The following is a 23,792-nucleotide window of genomic DNA, read 5'->3' as shown; positions in this document are numbered from 1 at the left end:
GTGTCACCCTTTGCAGTGGCCATGAACACAACGTAGGTGGAGCCAACAACCAACAGGGGGATTCACAAGGCAGCCGGGCCTCCTCTGTCAGAAGAACCCAGTGCAGCTGCCCCGAAGGTCCCTGTCCCAGGCCGACAGGTCACTGGTGTCTACTCTCCGTCCCCGGGCACACAGGCCTGCTCATCCAGGCCCTGCACTGCATACGATGAGCTAATTCTGAGTCACCTTTAGACCTCAGTCTTATTTCGCTGGCACCCCACTGTGTCGACCACTCCCTACTGCCTGCTCCAAGCATCTGTCCCTTCAAATCCCCAAAGGTTGTCCCTGGGTCAAGCTCATGGTCACCTGTATCTCATTCTTGATGACTGTAGACTACCAAACCAGTCTCTAGGCTGGGGCCATTTTCACCCAGCGGCCAGCAGGTTTTATCTCGCACACGCAGACACCTGTCCCTACACTTCCTGTGAACGGGCCTCAACTTTTTTTCTGGTCCTCAGGCCAGGTGAGGTCTCTGACCCTGCCTCATGTCTTTTCTGGCCTCGGGAAAGTGGGGGTGGCCACAGTGATCCGGACCACGTCCATTTCCTCCTCAGTAGGGCTCATGCCCAGGCCTCCTATGGGGAAGCCAAGGGAACTGAAAGCCGGGGCGGGAGACGCTGGCTGCCAGCAGGGGGCGCCACCACCCCCCAAGTGGTTCTCGGGACAGATAGACCCATGTGTGCGGGGGTCTCCAAAGACAAGGTTCCCACCAGGCAGGGCTTGTTGTCAGGGTCACCAGGCGGTAAAGGAGGACTTATTTCTCACACCGGAACAATGCCTCCTGCCTCCTTCCAGCACTTCCTCTCTGAATGAGAGATCAGTTTCCAGTCCTGCATTCAGACACTTCCCGGGCTCCGCTGTGTGCCAGGGACCAAGGCGAGCAGACCCCAGGCTGGGTTTCTGCTCCACACCCCCACACAGCTAAGGAACTGCACAGACAGATGGAGAATGGCTGCCAGGCCAGCGCGCGGCCCGTGTGGGGCACGAGGGCGTCCACCTGCTCCACAGCCGGGGAGCCCAGGGCACAGTCAGCCAAGGGAGCAGGCCACGAGGACCTTGCGAGGAGGGGTCTGAGGTCTGTTTTAACCGCCGGCATAATGGATGTCACCGAAAGGCTCTAGGCCAGGGCCAGATGGGCGAGGGTGTGGCATCCAGGCAGGCTGTGCAGTGGCCACAGGGAGACTGGGAAGGCCAACACACGGTTCAGAGTTAGCTGAGAGGAGGCGAGGCCAAGGGGCCGAGGGGCCCCAGGTGCTGAAGACCAGACGACTCGGGCACAGAGGAGCCCGGGGAAAGCGCTGCAGACCTGGCCCATCTGCCTCTGCAGGAACGAGAAGTGGCTTGGCACACCAAGAACACCGTCACCGTGGGCGGCACTCCAGGTGTGCCTCCAGCTAATTAAGTGGTACTGGGGGTTGTGCAGGCCACGTGGACGCTGGCAGCAAGGGCCCCTAAGGATGAGACTCTCGCTGCACGGGGAGATGAGGCTGCACCTCTGTGCGCTGGGCCTGCAGAACCAGGGCCGTGTGTTCCAGGCTGCTCCTGCTGAGAGAACTTCAAGAGTGCGAAAGTCGCCACGGCAAGAAGAGCCACACTCCGGCTCCCTCGCTCCGTTCTGGGGCTCCTGCGAGGCTGACGGAGGCCACGGGAAAGGAGCCGTTAGGTGGGCGTCAGTGCCATGGCCAGGCCTCCCAGGCTTGTCCGGACCGTCACACTCACCCCTTGGGACAATCCCCACAGTAACCCTGAGGTGTCAGGAGCTCCACTGAGAGGTGAGGGCACACAGAGACTCAGTGACTTGTCCAGGGGCACAGACAAGTGGCCTAGCCAGGACTCAATCCAGAAGCTTCCCTAGGAGGAGTTAAAGGGACACGAGGCAGACCCACGTGGGAGACCTGCAAGGGGCTCCCGGCTCCTGGCTTCAGCCTGGCCAACCCTGGCTGTTGTGGCCACTTCGGGGAGTGAACCAGGGGATGGAAGGTCTCCCTCTCTCTGTCGCTCTGCCTTTCAATCAGTCAATAAGTAAGTAAATTTTAAAAACAGAAAGGAAAAATTTAGGGACTTTTAAAACTAAGGAAGAAGCCTGCTGAAAAAATAAGAACAGGGGTTGGTGCTGTGGTATCAGCATCCCTCACGGTGCCAGTGTGAGTCCCGGCTACTCCACTTCAACTCAGCTCCACTAACGTGCCTGGGAGCGCAGGGGAAGATGCTCCAAGTCTTGGGCCCCTGCACCCACGTGGGAGACCCAGAGGAAGCTCCGGGCCCAGCCCTGGCTGTTGTGGTCATTTGGGGAGTGAAGTAGCAGAAGGAAGTCTTCTCTCTCTTCCCCACTGCCTCTCCCACTCTGTAACTCTTTCAAATAAGTAAATCTTTAAAAAAAGAGAGAGAGAGAGAGAGAGAGAGCTGCGAATAGGGGAACAGGATAATTCAATCACTGATAACAAAGATGTATGAGGTGTTTCCAGGCATTAAGAGTGACACCAGAGACATAGATGGAAGCCGCTGGGGGTAAAGCCCCTCTCAGGGGCTGCAAATGCAATCGCCCAGGGAGGGAGAGGCCCTGGGGCTCGGCATGAAACCCACCCACAACAGGGCGGGTGGTCTGGCAGGAGCAGCCTGGTTCTTCCACGCAGGACAGGGGACCAGGGTCCTGGGACACTGGCTTCTTTCCTCCCCACCTCGGTCGGGGAGAGCACCAGGGCCCCGCGGCACCTGTCCCTGTGGAGACACGTACGTAGACACCCTGGCACAGCACACGCAGGCCTCTCCCGGCAGCCGGGCCATGCCCGGGTCTCCTGGGAAGACGGAGATGTGGGAAGGAATGTTGTCTTCGCTTCCCAGAGCTGCTGATCCACTGAGTTTCAAAACAAGACCTGTGCTTCACAGGAGAAAACGCTGCTCCGTGACAGACGAGTGCTGCTAAGGGCTCGGTATTTCACAAGGGCCCCCACCGTGGGTGTGCTTGTGCCTGCGCCTGCAGGTGTCTGGGCCGGGCGCTGCCCTGACAGCAGAGGGACGGCGGTGAGCTGGGGAGTGCGCCAGTCGACAGACACCTGATCATTAAGACCTCGTCCGGGGACATTATCTATTTAGGTTTTTGAGAAGAGGTCGAGTCCGGGGCTAACGCCCGCTGTCACCAGTGGCTTCCTCACCTCAGCTGCCCTGGACTCACACCCGAATACCACCTGCACTCCCTCTCCGGGCGGTCAGGTGACGTGGGCTGGCTTCCCCGATGGGCGTGGCCTGCAGGCAGCGCAGGTGTGCTCACGTGTCATACAGCCACTCTGGCAGCACACGCCCTGGCCAGGAGGCACAGCAGCTCAGCGCAGTCAGGACGTTCACTTTATTCAGAGACACCAGCGCGAGGAGCCCTCTCTCCCTGGACAGATGGGTGGCAGCCGAGTGATTTCGGCTCAGAATGGTAAGCACGGCTCCTCGCGCTTTGTGGGCGTCAATGGACTTTTCGCTCCACCCTCAAAGAGCAGCAACTGGAGCTTGCCTGAGCCCTCTGCTGCCTCCCCGACCACGATTATCCGGTCCCCATGTGGGTCAGCTGCGCAGTCACTCCTCGTCCCGAAAGACAAGGCGCCCCCAAACAGCAGCAGGTACCTGTGCACCCCGAGCGCCCGTCTGCGGGGCAGAGGTGGGGGTAGGCGCCAGGAAGCTCCTTCAAGAGAAAAGCCCAACAACGGACACAGTGGCAAGGACAGAGGGCGGCATTGTCACCGCGGAGTAATCCTGTGACACTGCTGTCGCTCACCCTCTGGCTCCCGCCGCGCCAGCCAGACATCAAAGGCTGCCCCAGACCATCTTACATGCTCTTTATCGGCTGATCAGCCCATTCTTCCTGGATAAAGCCTGTTAAGTCCCGGCTCAGAGGGGTACAGTGGTCCTGGTGCCCATCTGCTACCCCGGGTCAGCTGAGGCGGGAGGCGGCAGTTGCTCCCTCCCTAGCGACTTCGCAAGGTGAGGACAATGCCGTCGCCAATTTCCCCACCCAACTGCCTGCGCCTTGCTTTCCAGGGCCTGGGCAGGAGCTGTGGCCGTCCCAGTCTGAAGAGCTGCTGCCTGGGCTAACACTTGCTAATGAAGTCTCCAGTCCTAACATCGCCTGCTAAGAAGGAAACATTAGGACTCACTTATTTTCAGGGAGAGGAATCAACTAAGATAATGTGTTTCTCCACAGTGATCATTTGGCAGGTGCATCCCTACCTTCCCAGCGCATCAGCACGGTCAGGTTTTGTTACATGCTCCCCGGCACACTTAACATGTGCAATGCCAGCGAGCCAAATCCAGACAGGGACCCAACTCTCATGTGCGGTGACCCAGAATTCTGCTGCCACAGTGCCTGCCTGGGAGTGGAGCTGGCAGGAGACCTGCTCAGCAGCGAAGGGTGGGCACAGGAATCTCGCCAGGCGTACCCACTCTCACCCAGGCACTGCGGCACAGCAGCACACGGGGAGAGCGCCGGTGTCTGCCTTGGGAACCACGGGAGCACCACACTATAAGGCGTGACTGCAAGTACAAGCGCCTTGAAACCCCAAAACTGAAACCAGAACCAGGCAGTGCACATCCACCACAAAGAGCCTGGTGGGTGCAGGCCCACAGATGGAGCCAGACGTCCCTGGATCTGAACTCGGCCACCTTCTGGCACGCTGCCTAGGGAGCGTCATGGGCAGGGCGCCGCAGGGTCCGCGTGGATCCCCCAATTCTGACTCTCAAAACAAGCCCAGGGATTCCCCAAAAAGGGATTTTCTTCCAGCCTTTTGTAGTCCAGGACGCTGGGGCTCTGAGACATGAAGGTAAACGGAACTCTCACCAGAATGGTGAGAAACCCAAGCTCCCTTGCTGCAAGATCAGCGCTCGCTTCCCTCCTGGGCCCCCGCTCCCTCTGCCAGAACAGGCCAGACAAACCTGGCCCTCACTGGCTGCTGGGGTCCCCAGCACTCCTCGGGGAGCGTGTCTGTCACACACGCAGCCAGGGAACAGCAGGAGCTCCCAGGTCTGAAGCGGACGCCCGCAGGAGCGGTCCCCGTCCATGGGGACAGTGCCATCCACCCCAAAGCTCCCAGGGGAGCAGCTCCCGGGAGGGGCTGGGCCCGCTGCTCCAGACGCACATCTCTGAGGACAGAAGACCTTCCACAGAACCACCCCCGCTCCGTGAAGCTGGACTCAGAGCCCAGCCAACCAAGGCCAACACCCCTCACCCAGGCTCTGCTCTCTCCAGGCCTTCTGGGCGGGGGGAACATCAACTCTCCTGCCTCTGAGTGCGCAGGACGAGAGGAGGCCTCAGCACCGCGGAGAGTGACGTGTGGCGTCCAGCCCAGGGCCAACCCTGGGGTCCACTGGTTGGGGGCCTGGGCTTCAGCAGCCCCTGGACCCGCACCCTCACCCCACTGGGTCCCAGCTTGCTACCACAGCAGCACAGCTGGCCACAGGACTGGACCAGGAGCCTCCACACACAGCTCAGATACTTTCGGGGTGGCCACTGCCCCCTGCAGCTCTGAGTGTGCCAAGTTCCCTGAACACCCTCGGACCGCCGGCCGCCTGCCACGGGCCACCTTTGGCTCGCTTACCTCTTCACGCCGGCTCTCCTCTTCTTTCCAGCCGAGACACTGAGATTTTTGGGGGCATCTCTGAGCCCGAAGCTCTTGGCCACATGCCCCAGGTGGAGGGATCGGACGTGGAAGATGTGCTTCAGCTCCCGGGGGTAGGTGGCGTAAGCACGGATGAAAGACTGCAGAGCTGGGGGGAAGGTGGGGAGACACTGTCAGGACTGGGGTCTCTCTCTCCAGGCTACAGGTGTCCAGCCAGGACAGTCACCACGGCCACTGCGACCCTCAACCTAAAACTCACCAAAAAACATAAAAATCCCGGGCCATATCTATCAGCCGACTAAAGCTAGTGGCGCTACAGACCTGACCACAGCCTGTGGCTCGGCACCAGCGGGCCCAGCGGGTCGACGTTTGCTGGATAAATGAGTAACGCGAGAATCAGTGAGGAACCCAGGAAATGCTGACTAGGACAGTGTTTTCTTATGGAGCCGAGAAAGTCCTTAGACACGCACACTGGGGAAAGTTCTTCCTAATTAGAACCCAGTATTGTTTTTTAACAGTTAACACACACAAGTGTTTAAACCCTGCGAAAGGCCCCTGCTCTGAGGGCCCGTCCACCAGAGAGAGCCTGCCTCAGCTCCCCCAGCCTGGGGCAACCACCACCACGTCTTAGTCTTGGGTGCCTGAAGGTACCCAGGACCCTTAGCGGGCTTTCGACTCAAACAATGTGTACGCAAGGAAATGAAAAAGGCACGTTCAAGAGGAAATTGTGGAGCACCTAAAACAGTCTGTGGAACAGCTCACAAGCTGAAGACTGCCAACGGTTACAGAAGTTCACCAAACATTTCGCAGGAAAGTCTCGGGAAAGGGGTGCCCTGGGCAGGGAGCAGCCATCTGGGAGGGCGGGCTCTGGCTGCACACCAGCTGGGCGTTCCTTTGAGGAGAGACTTTCCCGGGGGAGAGGCAGCAGTGGCAACCGGGCATCTGCCCTCTTCCCCTGCAACGGGGGTGGGGGGCGATGTGATGCGCTGCTGTCCCCTGTGCTGGGTGCTGCTCCCCCTGTTCCCAGCTCCCCTGTCCTGGGTGCTGGGTGCTGCTCCCCCTGTCCTGGTGCTGCTCCCCTGTCCTGGGTGCTGGGTGCTGCTCCTCCTGTCCTGGGTGCTGCTCCCTTGTTCCCAGTCCTCCTGTCCCGGGTGCTGGGTGCTGCTCCCTCTGTTCCCAGCTCCCCTGTCCCAGTGCTGGGTCCTGCTCTCCCTGTTCCCAGCTCCCCTGTCCTGGGTGCTGCTCCCCCTGTTCCCAGCTCCCCTGTCCCGGGTGCTGGGTGCTGCTCCCCCTGTCCTGGGTGCTACTCCCCTGTTCCCAGTCCTCCTGTCCTGGGTGCTGGGTGCTGCTCCCTCTGTTCCCAGCTACCCTGTCCTGGGTGCTGGGTGCTGCTCCCTCTGTTCCCAGCTCCCCTGTCCCGGGTGCTGGGTGCTGCTCCCCTGTTCCCAGCCCTAGTCTTCTGCAAGCCCTGCACTGAAGGAGGAGGCTTGGCCTCATAGCCTCCCTCACCCTTGCCTGTTGAGCCACTGGACTGGCAAGTTTGCCCACAGCTTAAATGTGATACCCCAGCAGCACCTGGAGATCGGCGTTTATGAACAGTAATAAAAAGTGTCATTTTAGCAGATCAGCTCCTGGAAGGGTCCAGGGAATCCATCAAAGCTCTGTTTACTGAGCAAAGTGAGCTCCTTTCCCAATCGATGAGAAATAATAACCGAGGCAGCTCCTCAGCACCCTCTCTGACACCGGTGCTTCCTCCCCTTTTTAATAACCAGGGACTTGCGTTTTCCAAGAAAACCTTTAACACTTCAAATGGTCTGTGCTGTCTGGGGGCACCCACAGGCTCCTAGACACAGAGCCACATATTCTAGTCCTCGGAGAGACTCCCATGGCGAGGACTCCAGAGGGTCAGCCTCTGCTTCTCTCCTCCCTTTCCCTCCCTAGCCCGACATTCACTCTGAAACCAAGTCAAGCCAAACCCAACCGAGTGTCTGCACTCGGCCCAGTCGCAGCCCAGGTCTCGTCCCTTCTCATCACGCTCAGCCTCCGTGTGAGCAGGGCGTCCGGAGGGAGCTGCCTTGCTCACCTCCTTCCCCTCCCTCTCCGCACCAGTCCCAGGAGCTGAGCAGACAGCACGGGGTCCAGGAGATGCACGTCCCCAGCCAACAGCCTTACAGGGATGACAAGCTTGCTAAGAATGGCAGGATGTCCTCTCCCCTGACAACTGGTCAGGGAGCCTCTCGTGCTGCGTGATCCTACTAAAGCTCCCTCTCAAGGCTCTTGTCTCACTGGGGACAGTGACAGCTGGCTGTCCTCACAGACCTGCAAGGAACCCCACGCTTGGGGAACTCAGGCAAGCAGCAACGTAGCTGCAGCGGGGCCAGAGTTGGCAGCGTCTACAATGTACAAAGGGAACAGGGCTGTGGGACCACGCAGCGGAAGTGAAGTGGCCAGGTGGTGGACACCGTACTCGCTGCTTCCTCTTCGCCCGAGGACGTCCAGGGCACATCCGCTCTAGGACACTGACCTGGACGGCTCGTCCTCCTTCAGAAGGGTGGCCTCCTGAGGATCAAGGAGCGAGAGAGGACCCGGACTCCAGCCTGGAAAGATGAAGGCAGTCCCTGCTCCCGCCCCTCCGACAACAGCACCCTACTGCGGGGTCAGGGCACACACACCTGCCCACGGGACACACCAGTGGGCACAGCCACCCACAGGCTGCGGAAGGAAAGAGCCTCTGGCCTAGGGTTCGGCCTGCCTCTGGTCCCACAGAGGGGAAAAGGAGCTGTCCTCACTGGCGTGTCCGGGACCTTGGGACGCATCCCTGGCAAGCACAGGCACAAATGCAACACACGGAGCTCCTGCCCTGCAGGGAGGCCTGAATGTGGAGGAGGTCAGCCGGGCGGGGCGTCTGTAGGTAAAGAGCCCGTTCTCCAAATTTTGGTTCAGATTATGCTAATACTATTTTCACAACCAGAATCCCTCACTAAAAACAACAAGGGAGTAGCAGGAAACTGACAACAATAAGTGCTGGGTCAGAAAAAGCAACAGGAAAACAACGCCTGCTTGGCCCAGTCTCCAGCTAGTCTGCAGTAAAGGCAGAAGCCAGCTGCTTTTGTTAATTATTCATGAGGTGGGTTCTGAAATGGTAAAGGGAAACAAGTCAACAGCGAGGAATTTGCATATGCAGATCGACATGCAAAAGATGGTGTCAACTGATGGCGTGTAGGGTTGTTCCCGAAATGCACACCTCCGGGTGGCAAGGACTGCACAATCCCCCGGGATTCGGGATTCACAATCTTCAGTAACAGGACAGAAAACACCGGAGCCCCCAGCAGACAGGGCTTTGTCCCAGTGCTCTGTCAACCCAGGGCATCTGGGGCGTAAATCAATTAGCAAACAAGAGAACCGTTCTCCCTGTTTCCTTCATGGCACACATCTCAGTTGGGGAGTGACCTTGCTCCAATGGCCTTTAGGCAAAAGACACGTGGCTGCTTATTTCTTGGAATTAATAAGTTCAATGCTGACAATAATGAGAGAAAAACTCAAACCATGTTCCTTAAGGACTACTTAATTCAACTTTTACCCCAATGACCCGGACACCTCAGACGCCTTGAAATAACTATCATCTCCCCAAAACACCACTGATCCCCAAATCGAAAACTGACGATGGTGTGGGTTTCTTTTCCATTTTTTATATTTTTTTAAAGACTGATTTATTTATTTGAAAGGCAAAATTAGAGAGAGAGAGACAGAGAGAGATATTTTCATCCACTGACTCACTGCCCAAATGGCTGTGCCGGTCAGGCTGGAGCTGGGAGCCAGGAGCTTTGATGTGGGACAAGGCAGGTAGCTGGATTAGTCACCAGCTGGACGCCACACCTCCCCCCATCATGTAATCCCACCCACCCACCTGTCAATCAAATGACCTCTTCCCTAGCATGTACCTCCCCTTTCCTGGGACTTGGGGGTGGTCCCATGTAACCACTCCCCTTTCTAAGCTTATAAGAAGCCTGGTAGACGGGAGGGGGCTCGCTTTTCACGTGCCCCCACAGCAGGCAGGGTATGGAAATCCCTCTTCCCTTCCTGCACAGTCTCCCTGAACAATGCCCGCCTGTGTGTGCACTTTCCTCGCCTTTTAAATAAACTTCATCACTGGCCTGCACCGTGGCTCACTTGGTTAATCCTCTGCCTGTGGCACCAGCATCCCATATGGGTACCAGTTCTAGTCCCGCTTGCTCCTCTTCCAGTCCAGCTCTTTGCTGTGGCCTGGGAAGGCAGTGGAGGATGGCCCAGGTCCTTGGGCCCCTGCACCCGCTTAGGAGACCAGGAAGAAGCACCTGGCTCCTGGCTTCAGATCGGTTCAGCACCAGCTGTGGCAGCCATTAGGGGAGTGAACCAACGGAAGGAAGACCTTTCTCTCTGTCTCTCTCACACTGTCTATAACTCTGTCAAATAAAAAAAAAAAAATAAACTTCATCACTTTGTACGCTGTGTTTGTGCCTGTACTTAGAATACTTCAAGTAAGAAGCAAGAACCTGGAATAGGAATTTAGGCCCAACATAGCCCACCACAGAACAGGTGCCCACATGGGATCCTGGCACTGTAGGCAGGGGCTTACCGCTATGCCACAGTGCCAGCCCTTCACTGCAACTTTTGTATTTGCCCTGATTCAATGGCACAACACCCGCTGATGTGTAAGCGGGGGTCTTCGAAAAGTTCACGGAAAATGTGTATTATGGGCAACACTATCCAGGGTTTCAATTATTCTTTGCACAGAAACAAGCTTTGGCTGTCATTTCATTTCACTTGTGCAAGGACTTCTGGAAGCTGCTTGATGGCAACCTCAGGCCCCATGGGAAGGCGCCCTGACCGGACGTCCCAGCCCGTCCCTGGAGGCAGCTTCTTAGGGAAGCCCTCAGGACTTGCAGAACCGACTCTGGGGAAACGCTGCAGCAGGCCGTTACTGAAGAAAGGTCTAGAAGGAGACACGCTAATTCTGTACCAGTGGCAGCCAGCGAGCCCTCACCGGTTACCTCCTGCAGTGATGATCTGAGCTCCATGGTGACAGACAAGGACTGTTCACCAGCTGCTACCGTATTTTCAAATAAGGTGTTTCTATTTATAGAAAGAGAGGATGCTCCAGTGCCCCACGCTGGTAGGCTGGCCTGAGCTGCTCCTCCACCACGGACTAAGACCCGGCACACAGATGGGTACAGCCAAGGCTGAGGACAGCACCAGCTATCAGCGGCCCCTTCCCCAAGCGCTGCTCACTGCTCAGAGTCCGGCCCTAATGCCTGGCGTTCCCAGGAGCCGGTGTATCCCACAAAGGTTATGAATTCTGAGTCAATACCCAACTCCTTCAGACTTCCTAGGGGTTGGATGCATGGGCTGTGGCCCTTGTGCAGCCCTCTTACTTTCCATTTTTTTTCAAATAGGAACTGCTTAGCTCTGATGTCCCCAGCTCTCACCTCCATCTCTACAATTCCTCCACTGACGTGTCACCTCTCTTCTATCTGGTTTTCAAAGAAAGACAAAAACAGATCCCCAAGATCCAAGTTGTTGGGTCAAAGCTCTGGGCCTGATGTCAGCCAAGGGAAAGCCCCATCTGTGCAGAGCACGGGCAAGGATGAAGCTAACATTTCTATCACTTTCAAGCCGTCCGTGGCCGCTTCCGAGCCTTTGCTGGTGAGCAGTGATCCCTGGGTGGCCTCTCCGCCTCCTCGGGGCACAGGGTGAAGGCGCGGGGCAGCACCCTGCAGTGCTCACGGCCCACAGCCACCCAGGAAGCCGACTGACCTTTCTTTGCCCAGGAGACCGTCCTCTCACTGGAGTGCACGTAATCTTCAAACACCGTCTGCAGGACTGTGGCTCGAGCGCGGGTTTCCTGGGGGCCACCAGCATGGGATTTCTGTGAGGGCGACGGGAGGATTAGAGGAGTGGCAGAGTGAGATTCAGGAATAATGAAGCAGTTTATAATAGATTTAATAACAGTAAAACCACACAGCAACCACCCAGGGGCCAGCGAGGGTAATCCTTTCGATATTACCAGGGAAAAAGGAGCTATGAAGACGTTGACGTCGAGCAAGGAGGAGGCTGGCTTTGCGGGGGCGCAGGTCAGGGCGTCTCTGTTTATTTGCGTATTTACTTGCTTTTCTTCCTCACCTCTTATCATCCACGCTCAGAATGAAAGACCACTAGCGGCACTTTGGAATTTCCCAAGTCCAAGTCAGCCATGTAAAGCCTCACGGAGCAGAAGCTGTTTGCCAGGAAGCCTCCTCTCCACCGTAAACCCCTTCCTGCCCTCACACTCAGCGGCACTGCCGGCTCCCCTTCTCAGAGCCCTCCGGTGACCTGACACTTGGCCTCAAGAAGGCGGCTCCCAGATTCCTCGAGGGCTGCAGACTCTCAGAGTCATCCCGTGCTGAGTCCCCGGCAGAGACGGCTGCGCCAGCAAGCCAGGTTCAAAGACGGCCCGGGTCTCGGGGCGCAGCGCCCCGCTGGACGGAAAATGTTAATCAAGCACACACTTGTTTGGATCGTCTTTTCATTCTCTCAGTCCCTGAAAACCATTTCCTTTTCTTTTACATACGCACCCAAAACCAGTGACTTTTACTTTGTGTCTCTAAAACAAACACCAACGTGTGCCACTGAATGTGGAAATGAGATCCCAAGAACAGATCTTCTGACCCACAGAGGCTAAGACGCCAAATGACACCAAGCACGGTGGTGCACTGTGCCTCCGCTGCCGCCCTGAGCGTGGGCCCCGGGGAGCCCCGCCTCGAGACCCGGGCCGTGCCTCTTCACCACGCAGACGGCCAGGTGCCGGTGCCTGAATTGGGTACACCCTGGACTCCCCACGTCTCTCTAGAACAAAGCGGACAGGAGAGAAAACCTCATTCTGCGCACTGACACTCGTCTCTGCATTAATAGAGACTTAACAACCTGGAAATGCGTCCCGTTAGTCAAATCCCATTCTCGCTCCCTGTTTGGCTGATGACAGTCTAGCCGATCTCACAGAACATGGTCCCCCTAAGGGTTCCATCTGCTAAAATGTCAGGAGAAAAGTCGCTCAGGAGCGCTGCTACCAAAGTGGACATTTGCTATTGTCATTAACGAGGACTTTTTTCCCCTACCCCTTATCTGATGTGAAATGCAAACTTTTTTTGCTGGCCTCCTTTCGTTAAGCCACCTCCACAGTGCAACTGTCACCGTCCCCGCGCTTTTTTTAATATGAATGTGAAATTAGTGAGGGTGCCCTTTCCCCCGGCGGCCAGAATCCTCTGTTATTAAAAAGTAAAGCACTTTAATAATGAAAACTTTTTCCTCTTTTTCCTGTGTTTTAACTGTTTAAAATTAATGAGAAGGGCAGCATGGTTGTCAAAGCGATATTGAAAGCCGGGCAGCCAGGACTGAATAAGCACAAAAATCCCTCCAGAGTGTTAAATAAACAGAGCTGCAGCCCTCTCGGAATCCTTCTGTTGGTTATTGTATACATCCTGTAACAGCTCTCAGAATAGATCTGAGAGCCAGGGAGGCAGAGAGGTTTCAGAATTCCAATAAAGGCCTCAAATTAAAGACAGCCTGGTGCGAATTCCAGGAGAAAATTAAAGAGACCTCAAGCTTAAGTGACAGGTGACTTGCTTCTGTGTCACAACTGTCAGGGGATTTAGTGATAATATGGCAATATATTACAAAGGGCTTTTCTTATTCCCCCCTTTAGGTTTCAAAATGAGGCATCTTTTCTTCCCAGTCCAAAAAAAAAAAAAAAAAAGGCAAAAACCAAAAATTATACATATATAATGTGAGTGTGTATACAAGTAAAATATGTAGGAAGAAAATGATAAAACTAGGTTCACACGTTTGAAAAGAGGAGGTCAGTTTGAGTAAAATATAAGAAAAAGTTAATGGCAGGAAACCCAGTATACTTGGGAGAAAGCATGTCCCACTCCCCCACCCCACCCTAGAGATGCTTTATTTTAAAATTGCCCCTTCTGAGAACGGAGGAGGTGTTCTGCTGTCTTCTGGGGAGTCTAAATTTAAACTGGAGACAGAGGGGCAGAGCGCACCGCGGCATCTCAGCAGAGACAGGCAGAAGGCGCCCGTGCCGAGGGCGGGGCAGCCCCCGGGGGACAGCAGCAGCGCCCCCAGGCTCTCCCACTCTCAAGGACGCAGACTCAGGAGCGGTAACGAAGCCAACGTCGCAGCGGTGGGCCGGGTGGCCAGGAGAACACGCCTCCACGCCACTGCTGCCCTTGGGGAAGCCCTGTGTCTAACGGCCTCCTGACAGAAGAGCAGAGCACCAGGGGCGCTGGTCAGCTCTTACCATCTCACAATGCCAGGGCAGAGCCGTCTTGTGAGGGAAACTTTACGGGCGTATTTCATGGGCCAAGAGCCCTGTGGGTGTGTGCGCGCCTTGAAAACTTCACACGCTCAGGCAGCAGCAGACGGGTCTGAGGTGCCAGCTCAACCACTGTGGCTGCAAGCAGCTTCCGCTGGCAACAGCTGTGGGGGTGTGTGCACATGCATGTGTGGGCCTGTACACGATGTGCACGCGTGCATGTGAAAGCATGTGCCTTGGTACTGCCAACTTCCAAGATATTTGGAAACTAAATGGAAGAATTTTGTTTCAAGCCCTTTATTGCCAAACTGCATTTCACCCCCATGGTCCCTAGAACCTTCGGAGTGCTCCCAGTCAGGTAGAAAGATCAAATTTATTCTCTTTGTAGGTGGCTGAACACTCACACACCCAGACACAGCTATATATATTTTATATACCTAAAAATGAAATATACATTTTACAGATGCCTCTCTCGCTTTCTTTCTGTTCACAGAAACCCAAAAACGTATGTGCCAAAGGGCCACTTAGGATGGACTGTGGAGCTGGGCGGAGAGGCGGGCATCGTAATGAGGTGAGCAGCTCCCCACACCAAGGCCTGGCTGCTGACGCCACACAAACGCACCTGGCACGGCCTGTGTGCTGCGGCACTGCCCAAGCTGGGATGCACTGGGTGTGTGTGTGTGTGTGTGTGTCTGTGTAACACACAACAGAATGGAAAGTTGCATCCAGCACTTCATTTGTCACTGCTGACGGGGGTGGCTCACACGAAGCTCTTGCTCAGGATCAGCCCTATGTGACAATCAGTAGCACGATCAAGTTAGCTCCATTTTTCTTTTTCCTTTGAATGAAGGTTAAGTTTGGTCCAAGAAGCCAGGTCTCGTCTACACGGCACTCAGACTCTAGGACAGTTAATTCAGCTTTCTGAGCTAACCAGAGGGCTGCAGCCAAAGTCCCACCCACTTACCATTTCTTTTTTTTTTTTTTTTTTTTTTTGACAGGCAGAGTGGACAGTGAGAGAGAGAGAAACAGAGAGAAAGGTCTTCCTTTGCCGTTGGTTCACCCTCTAATGGCCGCCGCGGTAGCGCGCTGCGGCCGGCGCACCGCGCTGTTCCGATGGCAGGAGCCAGGTGCTTATCCTGGTCTCCCATGGGGTGCAGAGCCCAAACACTTGGGCCATCCTCCACTGCACTCCCTGGCCACAGCAGAGAGCTGGCCTGGAAGAGGGGCAACCGGGACAGGATCGGTGCCCCGACCGGGACTAGAACCCGGTGTGCCGGCGCCGCAAGGCGGAGGATTAGCCTGTTGAGCCACGGCGCCGGCCCCACTTACCATTTCTTCATTTTAAAAACAAAGATCCTCAAATCTTAAAAAACTAAAAAAGTCGCAGCGTTCACTTCATCTTCTCTGGGCAGGAGCAGCTGACCGCCGTCTCAGTGCCGACAGCAGGCTCTGGCCCTGATCTGCCCAGAGCCTGGCCGCCCATTTTGTTCAAACCTCACAGCAACCCCGCGCGATGGACACTCTTGTTCTCATTTCACAGATGGGAAAACCAAGGCTGGGGAGAAGACAATCTGCCCATGGTCACAGAGCCATCAGCTGTGAGACACTCACATCCCAGTGTGTCGGGGGTCTCACAATGGCCCGCAGGCTCGGGAAGCCTTCCAGGCTGGCCTCAAGCCAGGGAAGCGGCTTAAGGAGAAGAATGGCTGCTGCCAGGCCACAGAGGGGCAGATGTTGAAAAAAAAGAGTGTGGCTTGCTGCGCGGAGAGCGAGGGAAACGCGGCCACTCTGCTCCCTCACGAGGTCCCATGGACGTCCGCACACAATGACCGGCTCCCTGGAGGGAGCTGATCTGAGCTTGGGGATAAAACCGGCCCCACAGCCAGGCCCAGGAGCAGCGCGCCAGACCGGGCTTGCTCCGACGGGCACCACCTTGTTCCCAACTCCACAGCAGGCAGATGCGAATGCTCCACTTACTACGATACAGCAGAAAAGGCGCTGGGCTGCACGTCCCCGAGTCTGGGCCTGGATCCTACAGCCGCCACTCATCTAAGGAACCACCGTGACAACAGTGATAGAAATGATACCGACAGTGAGAACACCACTTGGCGGGGAGCACGTGCCGGGTTCAGGGCCGTCCCCCACCCGGCCTCCTCACGAGGATACTCTCATCATCTCAACGTCACACGTAAAGAAACTGAGGCTTACAGAGGGCCAGGACTTGCCCCAAGTCACACAGCGGGTGACAGACGGGAGCTGCTGACAGAACCCCACGTGCTCCCTTACTGACCCCACAGAGCTGCCCTGAGCCACAGCGAGGTCCCTGGGAACGCTGGTTACCCGGGAGCAGAGACGTGCCAAGACCAGCAAATCCCTGCTTGGTTTCCAGTCGGTTCCCTAGCAACAAACTGGTGATAAGGGATGATCCACAGTCCAGCACAGCTGAGAAGTTTTAAACAAACCTGGTTTAAAGTAACTTGACCGAAACTCTCACAGCATTTTTGGGCACAGATACTGTTTCTTGACCAAATTTCACCTCTATGAAAATGGCTAACATTACCTTTAAAAAGCACTGAGTTTCATCCTCTTGGTGTAGCCAATGGCAGTGGAGGTGTGCTGGTACAGAAACAGATGTGCTCTGGGGCGAGGGTCTGCTGCACAAGCTGAGATGCCTGCATCCCACAGAGGTGCCCGGGTTCAAGTCCTGGCTCTACTTCCCATCCAGCTCCCTGCTAACATGCACCCCAGGAGGCAGAGGATGGCTCTGCCACCCACCTGGGAGACCTGGATTCAGTCCCAGTCCCCAGCTGTTGTGGGCATGTGGGGAGTGGGCCAGCTGATGGGATATCTTACTTTCTCTCTCTGCCTTTCAAATAAAATGAAAATTAAAAAAAGAAGAAAACACAGGTGTACACAGGTTCAGCACACACACACGCACGCACACCAGACAGGGCTGGGAAAGCTCTTGCCCTGGGCCTCAGTTCCCTCGTATATGACCGGGGCAGTATCCGCCTCACAGGGCTGCTACAAGGACTGGGGAGGGGCCGGTGTGTAAAGAGCTGACCGCAGTGCCAGTCCAGAACACACGCTTTGGGCTAACTGGGAACTCCGCAGTGGAAACCTCACGTCAGGGCCAGCTGGGTACACTCCTTGCCTCAAGGAGAAGGTGGATCCAGACGAAGGAAAATCCGAAAGCTTACAAGAAGCCCTGAGAGTGATCTATTTGGCTCTGACTTTCCAGCGTGTCCTCAGGCATAAGAAAACAAATGTAAAACATTCAAGAAATTAATATTTCATAGAGAAAATTACACACAACAACACACAGACACACACACAGGAACTGAGCAGCGGGCTGGAGTGGAGGGACGGGGACTGTCTGCCTGGCAGGGGTGAGGCCTCAGAAAAGGAACAGGCACGGATGCTCAGGCCGGCTTGGGGCTGCCTGCTCAGAACCTCCATATGGAACTGCACAGATAATAAAAATTTTTCTTCCTAATGATCGCAACTCGCCTCCTCTGCGGACAGCAGGCACACGCTAAACAATGGATGAACTAAGCATGTCTGAAGGGAGGCATGGAGAACTTCGTGTCTTTTGTGCTCGTCTGGGATGGACACATCTAGCTGGCCGCCCTTGCTGGTGTCTGGGGAGGACCCAGCAGGCCCAGCAGCGGCACTGCCTCCAGACTCATCCTGGCCTCGCCCTCCTTGCTGGGGTGCCTGCCGCCGTCTGGCAGGGGTCCAGAGAGGACTGTGGCCCATTAACTGGGTGAGGCCAGCCAGCACATCCAGGAGTAAAGAAAAGGAAAAAAAACACAACCAAAATCTGACCTCTTCTAATGTTCCTGGTTTTTTTTTTTTTTTTTTTTTTTTTTTTTTAATTATAACTTTTTATCTGAGAGGCAGAGATACAGAGAGGGAAGAAGACACAGAGAGAGAGAGAGACCTTCCAACTGCTGGTTCACTCCCCAAATGGCTCCAGCAGCCAGGGCTGGGCCCGGCCAAAGCCAGGAGCTTCCTCTGGGGTCTCCCATATGGGTGCAGGGGCCCAAAGACTTGGGCCATCTGCTGCTGCTTTTCTAGGCCACAGCAGAGAGCTGGATGGGAACTGGGTAGTCGGGACTCGAACCAGCATATGGTTCATATGGCATGCCAGCCCCTCTTGGTCTTTAAAAATGCACATTTTGCTTGACAGAACTAATCTACACACAAAACCCACGCCACCCAAATCGAGAAGAGAGTCTAGTCCGTCAGCGCGCAGGACACATCGTAACGCTTACCTGATTCCCCCGTCCTCTCCCTTGGAAGCAGTCATCCCTTGTCAGAACAGACAAAATGTCTTCCATCTTAACCTCACAGACACTGTGAAGGGAAGGGCAGATCAAGGTCAATGTTTTGCTCTTTCAAAAACACCCACAATCTTGGTTCCTAAAACTGGCCTGGCCTCAAGCTAACCTGACAGGAAGCAGAAGCAACTCCTTCCCAGGGCAATGCTATTTTCCTAAGCTCTTGGGAGCCTGGACAGGAGACCGCTAGGATATTACAGAGACAAGCCAGGCAGCGGCCCCTGCAGAGTGCCCCAGAGCCCCAGGATCCCACCACGATTTCCAGATAAAGCCTGAGTGGTGATGGGAAGTACTGATGCAGCGCTACGACTTAAGCAGGATGAAATAAAATATTTCAGGTAGTCTTTCGACGGAGCAGAGAGAGGAAGAACAAAGGTGGCCAAGGTCCCCACACTGGGGCAGCTGCCTCGGCCAAGGGCGGTGCCTCACGTAGGCTGTTGGGGCGCCACCGCTTCCTCCTCCCACCTAGGGGATCCTCCCTGTGCTGCCTCTCGGTTACCCGGGGTGAGGAACGACTGGGCTCCGATGAATCTGACGCTACACGCTAACAGCCGGAGCCAGACTCTGGGCTTCACTCGCACACACAGAGGCCATCTGGGACCATCACACACGGAGGGCTGGGGAGCCCACACTGCACAGCCGTGTGCAAGGCCACGGTTTCCAGCGTGGGGGGCAGCCACGTGGGAGCTCAAGCCGCAGGAGACAATCTGAGCTGTTGAAAAGATGCTTCTCAGGGAGAGGACTAGGAGGCGTTCTGGCCGAGGGACACAGATCATAAGGCGACAAATGATTGTGTTGTATGGTTTTGTTTTTTTTTTGGTAACTGTAACAGGAAATTACAACATGAATGGCAACTTCCTCGGTGGGAGAAGACAGCCCCCTCCCCCAGAGGTTCCTGACAGGCTGTGAGTGAAATGTCACGCTGACAGCCGGCTCTCCGAGAACAGCCCCGCCCCCGCCCATCCTCTTGGCTGCCGACTCCCAGCCCTTTGGGTAGGTGAAGTCTTCGCAGCAGTGCCAGTGCCAGTCCGTCCAGCCGAGAGGCAGGTCCTGGAGGGTGGGGGCACGGGGAAGACCCCGGATGTTTCTCACGGAGAGCAAGGTGTGGCAGCTGCCTCTGCCTCACGAGCCCACTCTCTCTCTGGCTCACCTCTCTTTGTCACCTTCTCAGGAAAAGGGAACATGAGAACAGAGAGTCCAACCTTGAAGCAGGGAGAAAGGGAGAAAGGAAATCCTGCCGTCCACGCTCAGACACAGAGACCTCACGCCGGCGCCAGGGAGACCTGGCTTTCCCAAGGGCGTGTGGCCACGGGGCCCTGTCTTGGGGGAACAGAACAGAATGAATGGAGTGATTTACAGTTTAAAAGGGCCTTCTTCCTATCTCTAAGAACTCGCTGCTCTGAGGAACAAAGCCAATCTACTGTGATTATTTATGGTTATATCAACGGATCTGAATCACCTCACCTTGCTATGAAAAGAGATAGAAGAATAAATTCCGGGAACTGTCTCACGCCTGATCTGAGAAATACACGTTTTGAGGAAGCATTTACATTTTAATAAACCAGTGATGACTTTCATTAGAAACACACTGAAAGGAGAACTGGGGAAAAGTCAGGAGTTGGCAGATGCAAAGCGGCCAGGCGCAGCGGAGGTGGGGCTCCGAGCGTTCAGACGGGCGGCAGGGCCCAGGGTGGCTGCTCTCCCGGCCTGCGAGCCTGCACGTGAGGGCGTCAGCTCACCTAGAGGCAGGCGGCCACGCGCTGTGCTTCGTCCCCAGAATCCCGCCACCCGGCTCGCAGATTTTCAGGTACAAACATACACATTTTCTTCTTCCTCCTCCTTTTTTCAGTATTTAGGAGTGTACGTTTTGTGTTCTAAAAATGTTCCAGTCTGCTGTTTCCCACTGTTCGTTTTGTAACTAGTTCTTACTAGACTTTCAAAAAACACTTCGTTATTCGAAAGGCAGACAGACAGAAAGAAGTCTTCTCTCTGTTGGTTCACTGCCCAGACGGCTGCATCAGCTAGCGCTGGGCCAGACCAGGAGCCAGGGACTCCATCTGGGTCTCTCTCATGGGTGGCAGGGACCCTAGCCCTTGGGGGGCCGCCAGCCAGGACCTCCCGAGGTGCGTTATCAGCAGGAGGTCGGACATAAAGCAGAGCAGGCAGGACTCAACCGGCCGCTCCCACGTGGGAGGCCGACAGCGGGGCAAGCAGTGGCTCAATCCGCAGCAGTGGCCCCAAGGTATTTTTTACATTAAGTCAAAGAAACGGCTCATACAGACGTCCAAAGCAGTCTTTCCTCAAACAGAAACTGCCGTAACCACCCCGATCTCCTGCTGGGCAGGCAGCGGCCCATCTCCAGGGCAGGCCCCAGGGAGGCGGGGCTCACGGGCTCATGTTCCCGCCTGCCCCCAAAGGCCCAGGCCTCCTCCTCCTGGCACTGCCCCTCTGTCCTCGCCACGGCCGCGTCCTCAGGCTCCTCCAGATGTCGCCTTTGTGAAGTGGACCCCGTGTCAACTCTGACAAGAACGCCTGCACTGCACCAGACGAAGCCAGCACGGCCATGGCCGCGCTTGTTCTTTGCTTTGCCGAGGTTTACCTGTGCTGACTACTGATTTTCCTTTCAGTTTTGGATGCCATCAACCTAAGCGTGTTTATTAGAGAAAAAATTAAGAAGCAGGGCGCGGCACTACCGATAGCTCTGGTGTTAGAATATCACCATCTGCCTGCGGAACCGGGATCACTCATTTCTCTTGGGGTGAGCACATCCAAGTGACCGGGCACAGGAGGTCATCCAGACAGCTCCTGATGGAGAAGGGGGGGAGAAGGAACCATGGGCCTAGCCCGGGAGGGGGAGAAGCAGGCGCGGAGCGACGGCCAGGCTCTACGTTTCCTGCCGTGCAGCTACCACACAAGATTCCCAGAGTGCTTCCCCGGGTCCCGAGTTCCTCTGACAGGAGGACCACGTGCTGTGGCTGAGCTCCCAGCCCGAGAACAGGGAGGGAGGAAGGCAGCCAGCCCCGTCCAGCCCCCAGCATTCCTGGAGTGCACCTGTCGAGGTGGTGCTGGGCTGTGGCCCAGAAAGGCCACAAAGAGGGGTGCCATCGGCCTCCAGCCCCTGGGCCTTAGCCCTCAGCTGGAGAAGCAGCTCTGGGTAGAGTGCTCATCTCTCAGTCTCTTCCAGTCTGAGATTGCTGCCGTGGACCGGCCTCCTGCCTGCCCCGGTGCTGAAGGATGGAGGCACATCTCGGAGAAGCCTCGGCGCATAGATGCCCGCACTAACAACCCGGAAGGAGTTCTGAAAAGTCGGAATCAGCGTGAGGGAGGGCTCTGTGGGCGGGAAGCCTGGCAGGCACAGCTGGGGACAGGTGCGCCCGGCTCTCGCTGGTGGGTCTAAGTCTGCCCCTGCTCCTGTGGGCTCCCCGTAGCAGGGCCCTGTCTGCCTGGATGTATAATGCAAGGATTTTTCCAGGTTTGTACTTTAGGGGGAAAAAGTCTCAGTTTTATTTGATGTTTTACACAAAATACAGGGGTGGGCAAAGAAAACACAAGAAATCGGCCAGCCCCACCCTGCAGCACGGCTGAGACCCACGCCCACAACACAGCCTGGTGCTCAGTGGCCCCTGAGCAGCCGTGGCCACTTCTGGGCGCGGTGTATATCGTGCCCACCACCCTAGGCTGACAGGGCTGTGCCTGTGTTTCCCAAAGTACTTTTATCCATCATCGTGCTATGTCCGAGTAGAAGAAATTCTTTAAAACAGGCCGGTGTCAAAAACTGCACGGCTTTAGATGCCTGCTCACTCTCAGGGTCTGCTACTTCCGGGGTTACAGACTACACAGAAAACAAATAAATCCACTTCCGTGGCCAAAGTGAATTACTGCCACGTCAGCTCCCCTGCCACTCCCGCGGGGTCTGTGGGCCTAGGGCTGTGAGGAGCTGCCATCTGACTGTGCTACACACAAGACGGCACCAGCAACGTCCTGGCGGCAGATGGGCCCTCTGCGTTCCATCCACCGTGAAACCATTTCCTCCCTGGTTTGTCTGCGGGGAGGAGAGGGACTGTGGGAGGAGTACAAGGCATAATTATTTATTAGGAGACAAATCAATTTGTTAATTTCAAGAAATGTTAATTCCAAGAAGTAGAACCTGCTTGTAAAAAGCTCCACAAGCTGCTGTGTGGGTGGGCTGGGCCTCGCTGTGCAGGGGAAAGGAACTCAGACCCCCACCGTGGAGACCGCGGAGACCGCGGTCGTCCCACGACTGAGCCCTGCAACACGGGAAGCCTGCCGTGTGCCGGCGGTACGAGGGTTTTAGTTCTTGCCACTGGCTATTCTGGGACTCACTTAGGGATCACAAGGGTTAATGGCTCTTTGTCAGCATACAAAGCCCATCCACTGCAAAAAGCGACAGAAAGTTAATTAGGTGAGATCAGCCGAAACTGTTCAGGGTTCTGACTCACTTGATTTTGTGAGAAGCCAAGGAGTTGACATATTCTGCCTCCGAAGGAGCCAAGATGAGCAGGCTGCTCCCGCGGCAGCCAATCCGGGCGGTTCTTCCAACGCGGTGGATGTATTCTGCAGGTGAAGACGGAGCGTTGTACTAAAAAGGGTAACAAAAATGAAGGCATTCATACATCAAGGGACTGCCATTAATTGGAAGTGCAATAGCCCTCACCTGCCTCCAGGTAGCCCAAGAATTAAATTCTGGTGCTATGGTTACCCTAACACAATCACAAGGAGAAGTCACTCAACCCTGAAACTCCTGGCTTCATTGGAAGTAACAAGGCTCTGACACGCAAACGAGAACAGTGGCCAAGTTTCAGAACGACGCGATGTCTTCACGTCCCAATATCTCCGTTTTAATTTTACTTCTCCACAGGTCTCTTCATTTTCCTGTTTGCATCTTTTCACTGAGGTGACTTCAAGGGGAAAACGTAGGCAGGTGGGGGTGAACGTCTCCAGGACTGCCCACATGACCTTGGCCCTTCTCCCGCACACGGAGCAGCAGAGGGGAGGAACACAGGACCCTGGACGGTGGAAGGGGTCGACTGCTCTGCTGGCAGAGTCCACTCCACTGCTGGGCCCCAGGAGCAGTGTCCCAGGGCACGCACAGGCAGGAGGTGCCTCTGCTCCCGCTGAGCCAATGTCTGACGCGGGGCAAGGGTGCTCCCGAAGCATTTCCTGCGACCTCTGCTAATCACTCTGGCTTCACCAACAAATCAGAGGCCAAACATGACCGAGGTCACTCCAGTGCAGGAAACTAATCAATATTCACATGTAAGAATGCCCTAAGTGGTCAGCGTGGTCTCTCTGGTCTCCTGCAGTTAGCACTGTCCCTAGCTTCTGACCTCCAGGTGGCTCTGTGGCCTGCGGGGAGACCAGTTCAGGGTGATCATCTGTGGTGAGGAGATCAGATTTCCTAGACAGGGCGGCACGCAGCTCCACTTAAACTGAATAAGCAGGCAGCTGTTCCCTGGT

The 23,792-nt window shown here is 55.8% G+C and overlaps 1 protein-coding gene across 7 annotated transcripts in view; it reads right to left on the bottom strand.

The window, feature by feature from the left end:
* The window catches only part of DDX31 (DEAD-box helicase 31), a 69,056-nt gene that overhangs the window by 10,574 nt on the left and 34,690 nt on the right, over positions 1–23,792 (bottom strand). For 2 of the 7 annotated variants that reach the window (XM_062207308.1, XM_062207307.1), the window contains 5 exons: positions 22,775–22,914; positions 18,249–18,330; positions 15,949–16,020; positions 11,430–11,541; positions 5,616–5,784 (listed from right to left, as the gene is read on the bottom strand). In XM_062207308.1, the coding sequence (XP_062063292.1) occupies positions 5,616–5,784; positions 11,430–11,541; positions 15,949–16,020; positions 18,249–18,330; positions 22,775–22,914 (575 nt within the window). Of the gene's footprint in view, positions 1–5,611; positions 5,785–11,429; positions 11,542–15,948; positions 16,021–18,248; positions 18,331–22,774; positions 22,915–23,792 lie in introns of those variants that run through there. The other 5 variants (XM_062207310.1, XM_062207309.1, XM_062207311.1 and 2 more) reach the window with 5 other exon arrangements.

The sequence above is a fragment of the Lepus europaeus genome, chromosome 12, assembly GCF_033115175.1.
Source record: "Lepus europaeus isolate LE1 chromosome 12, mLepTim1.pri, whole genome shotgun sequence".
In the NCBI taxonomy this organism is placed as follows: domain Eukaryota; kingdom Metazoa; phylum Chordata; class Mammalia; order Lagomorpha; family Leporidae; genus Lepus; species Lepus europaeus.
Note: the sequence above shows the minus strand (reverse complement) of the source record. Positions and strands in the feature narration are given on the sequence as shown.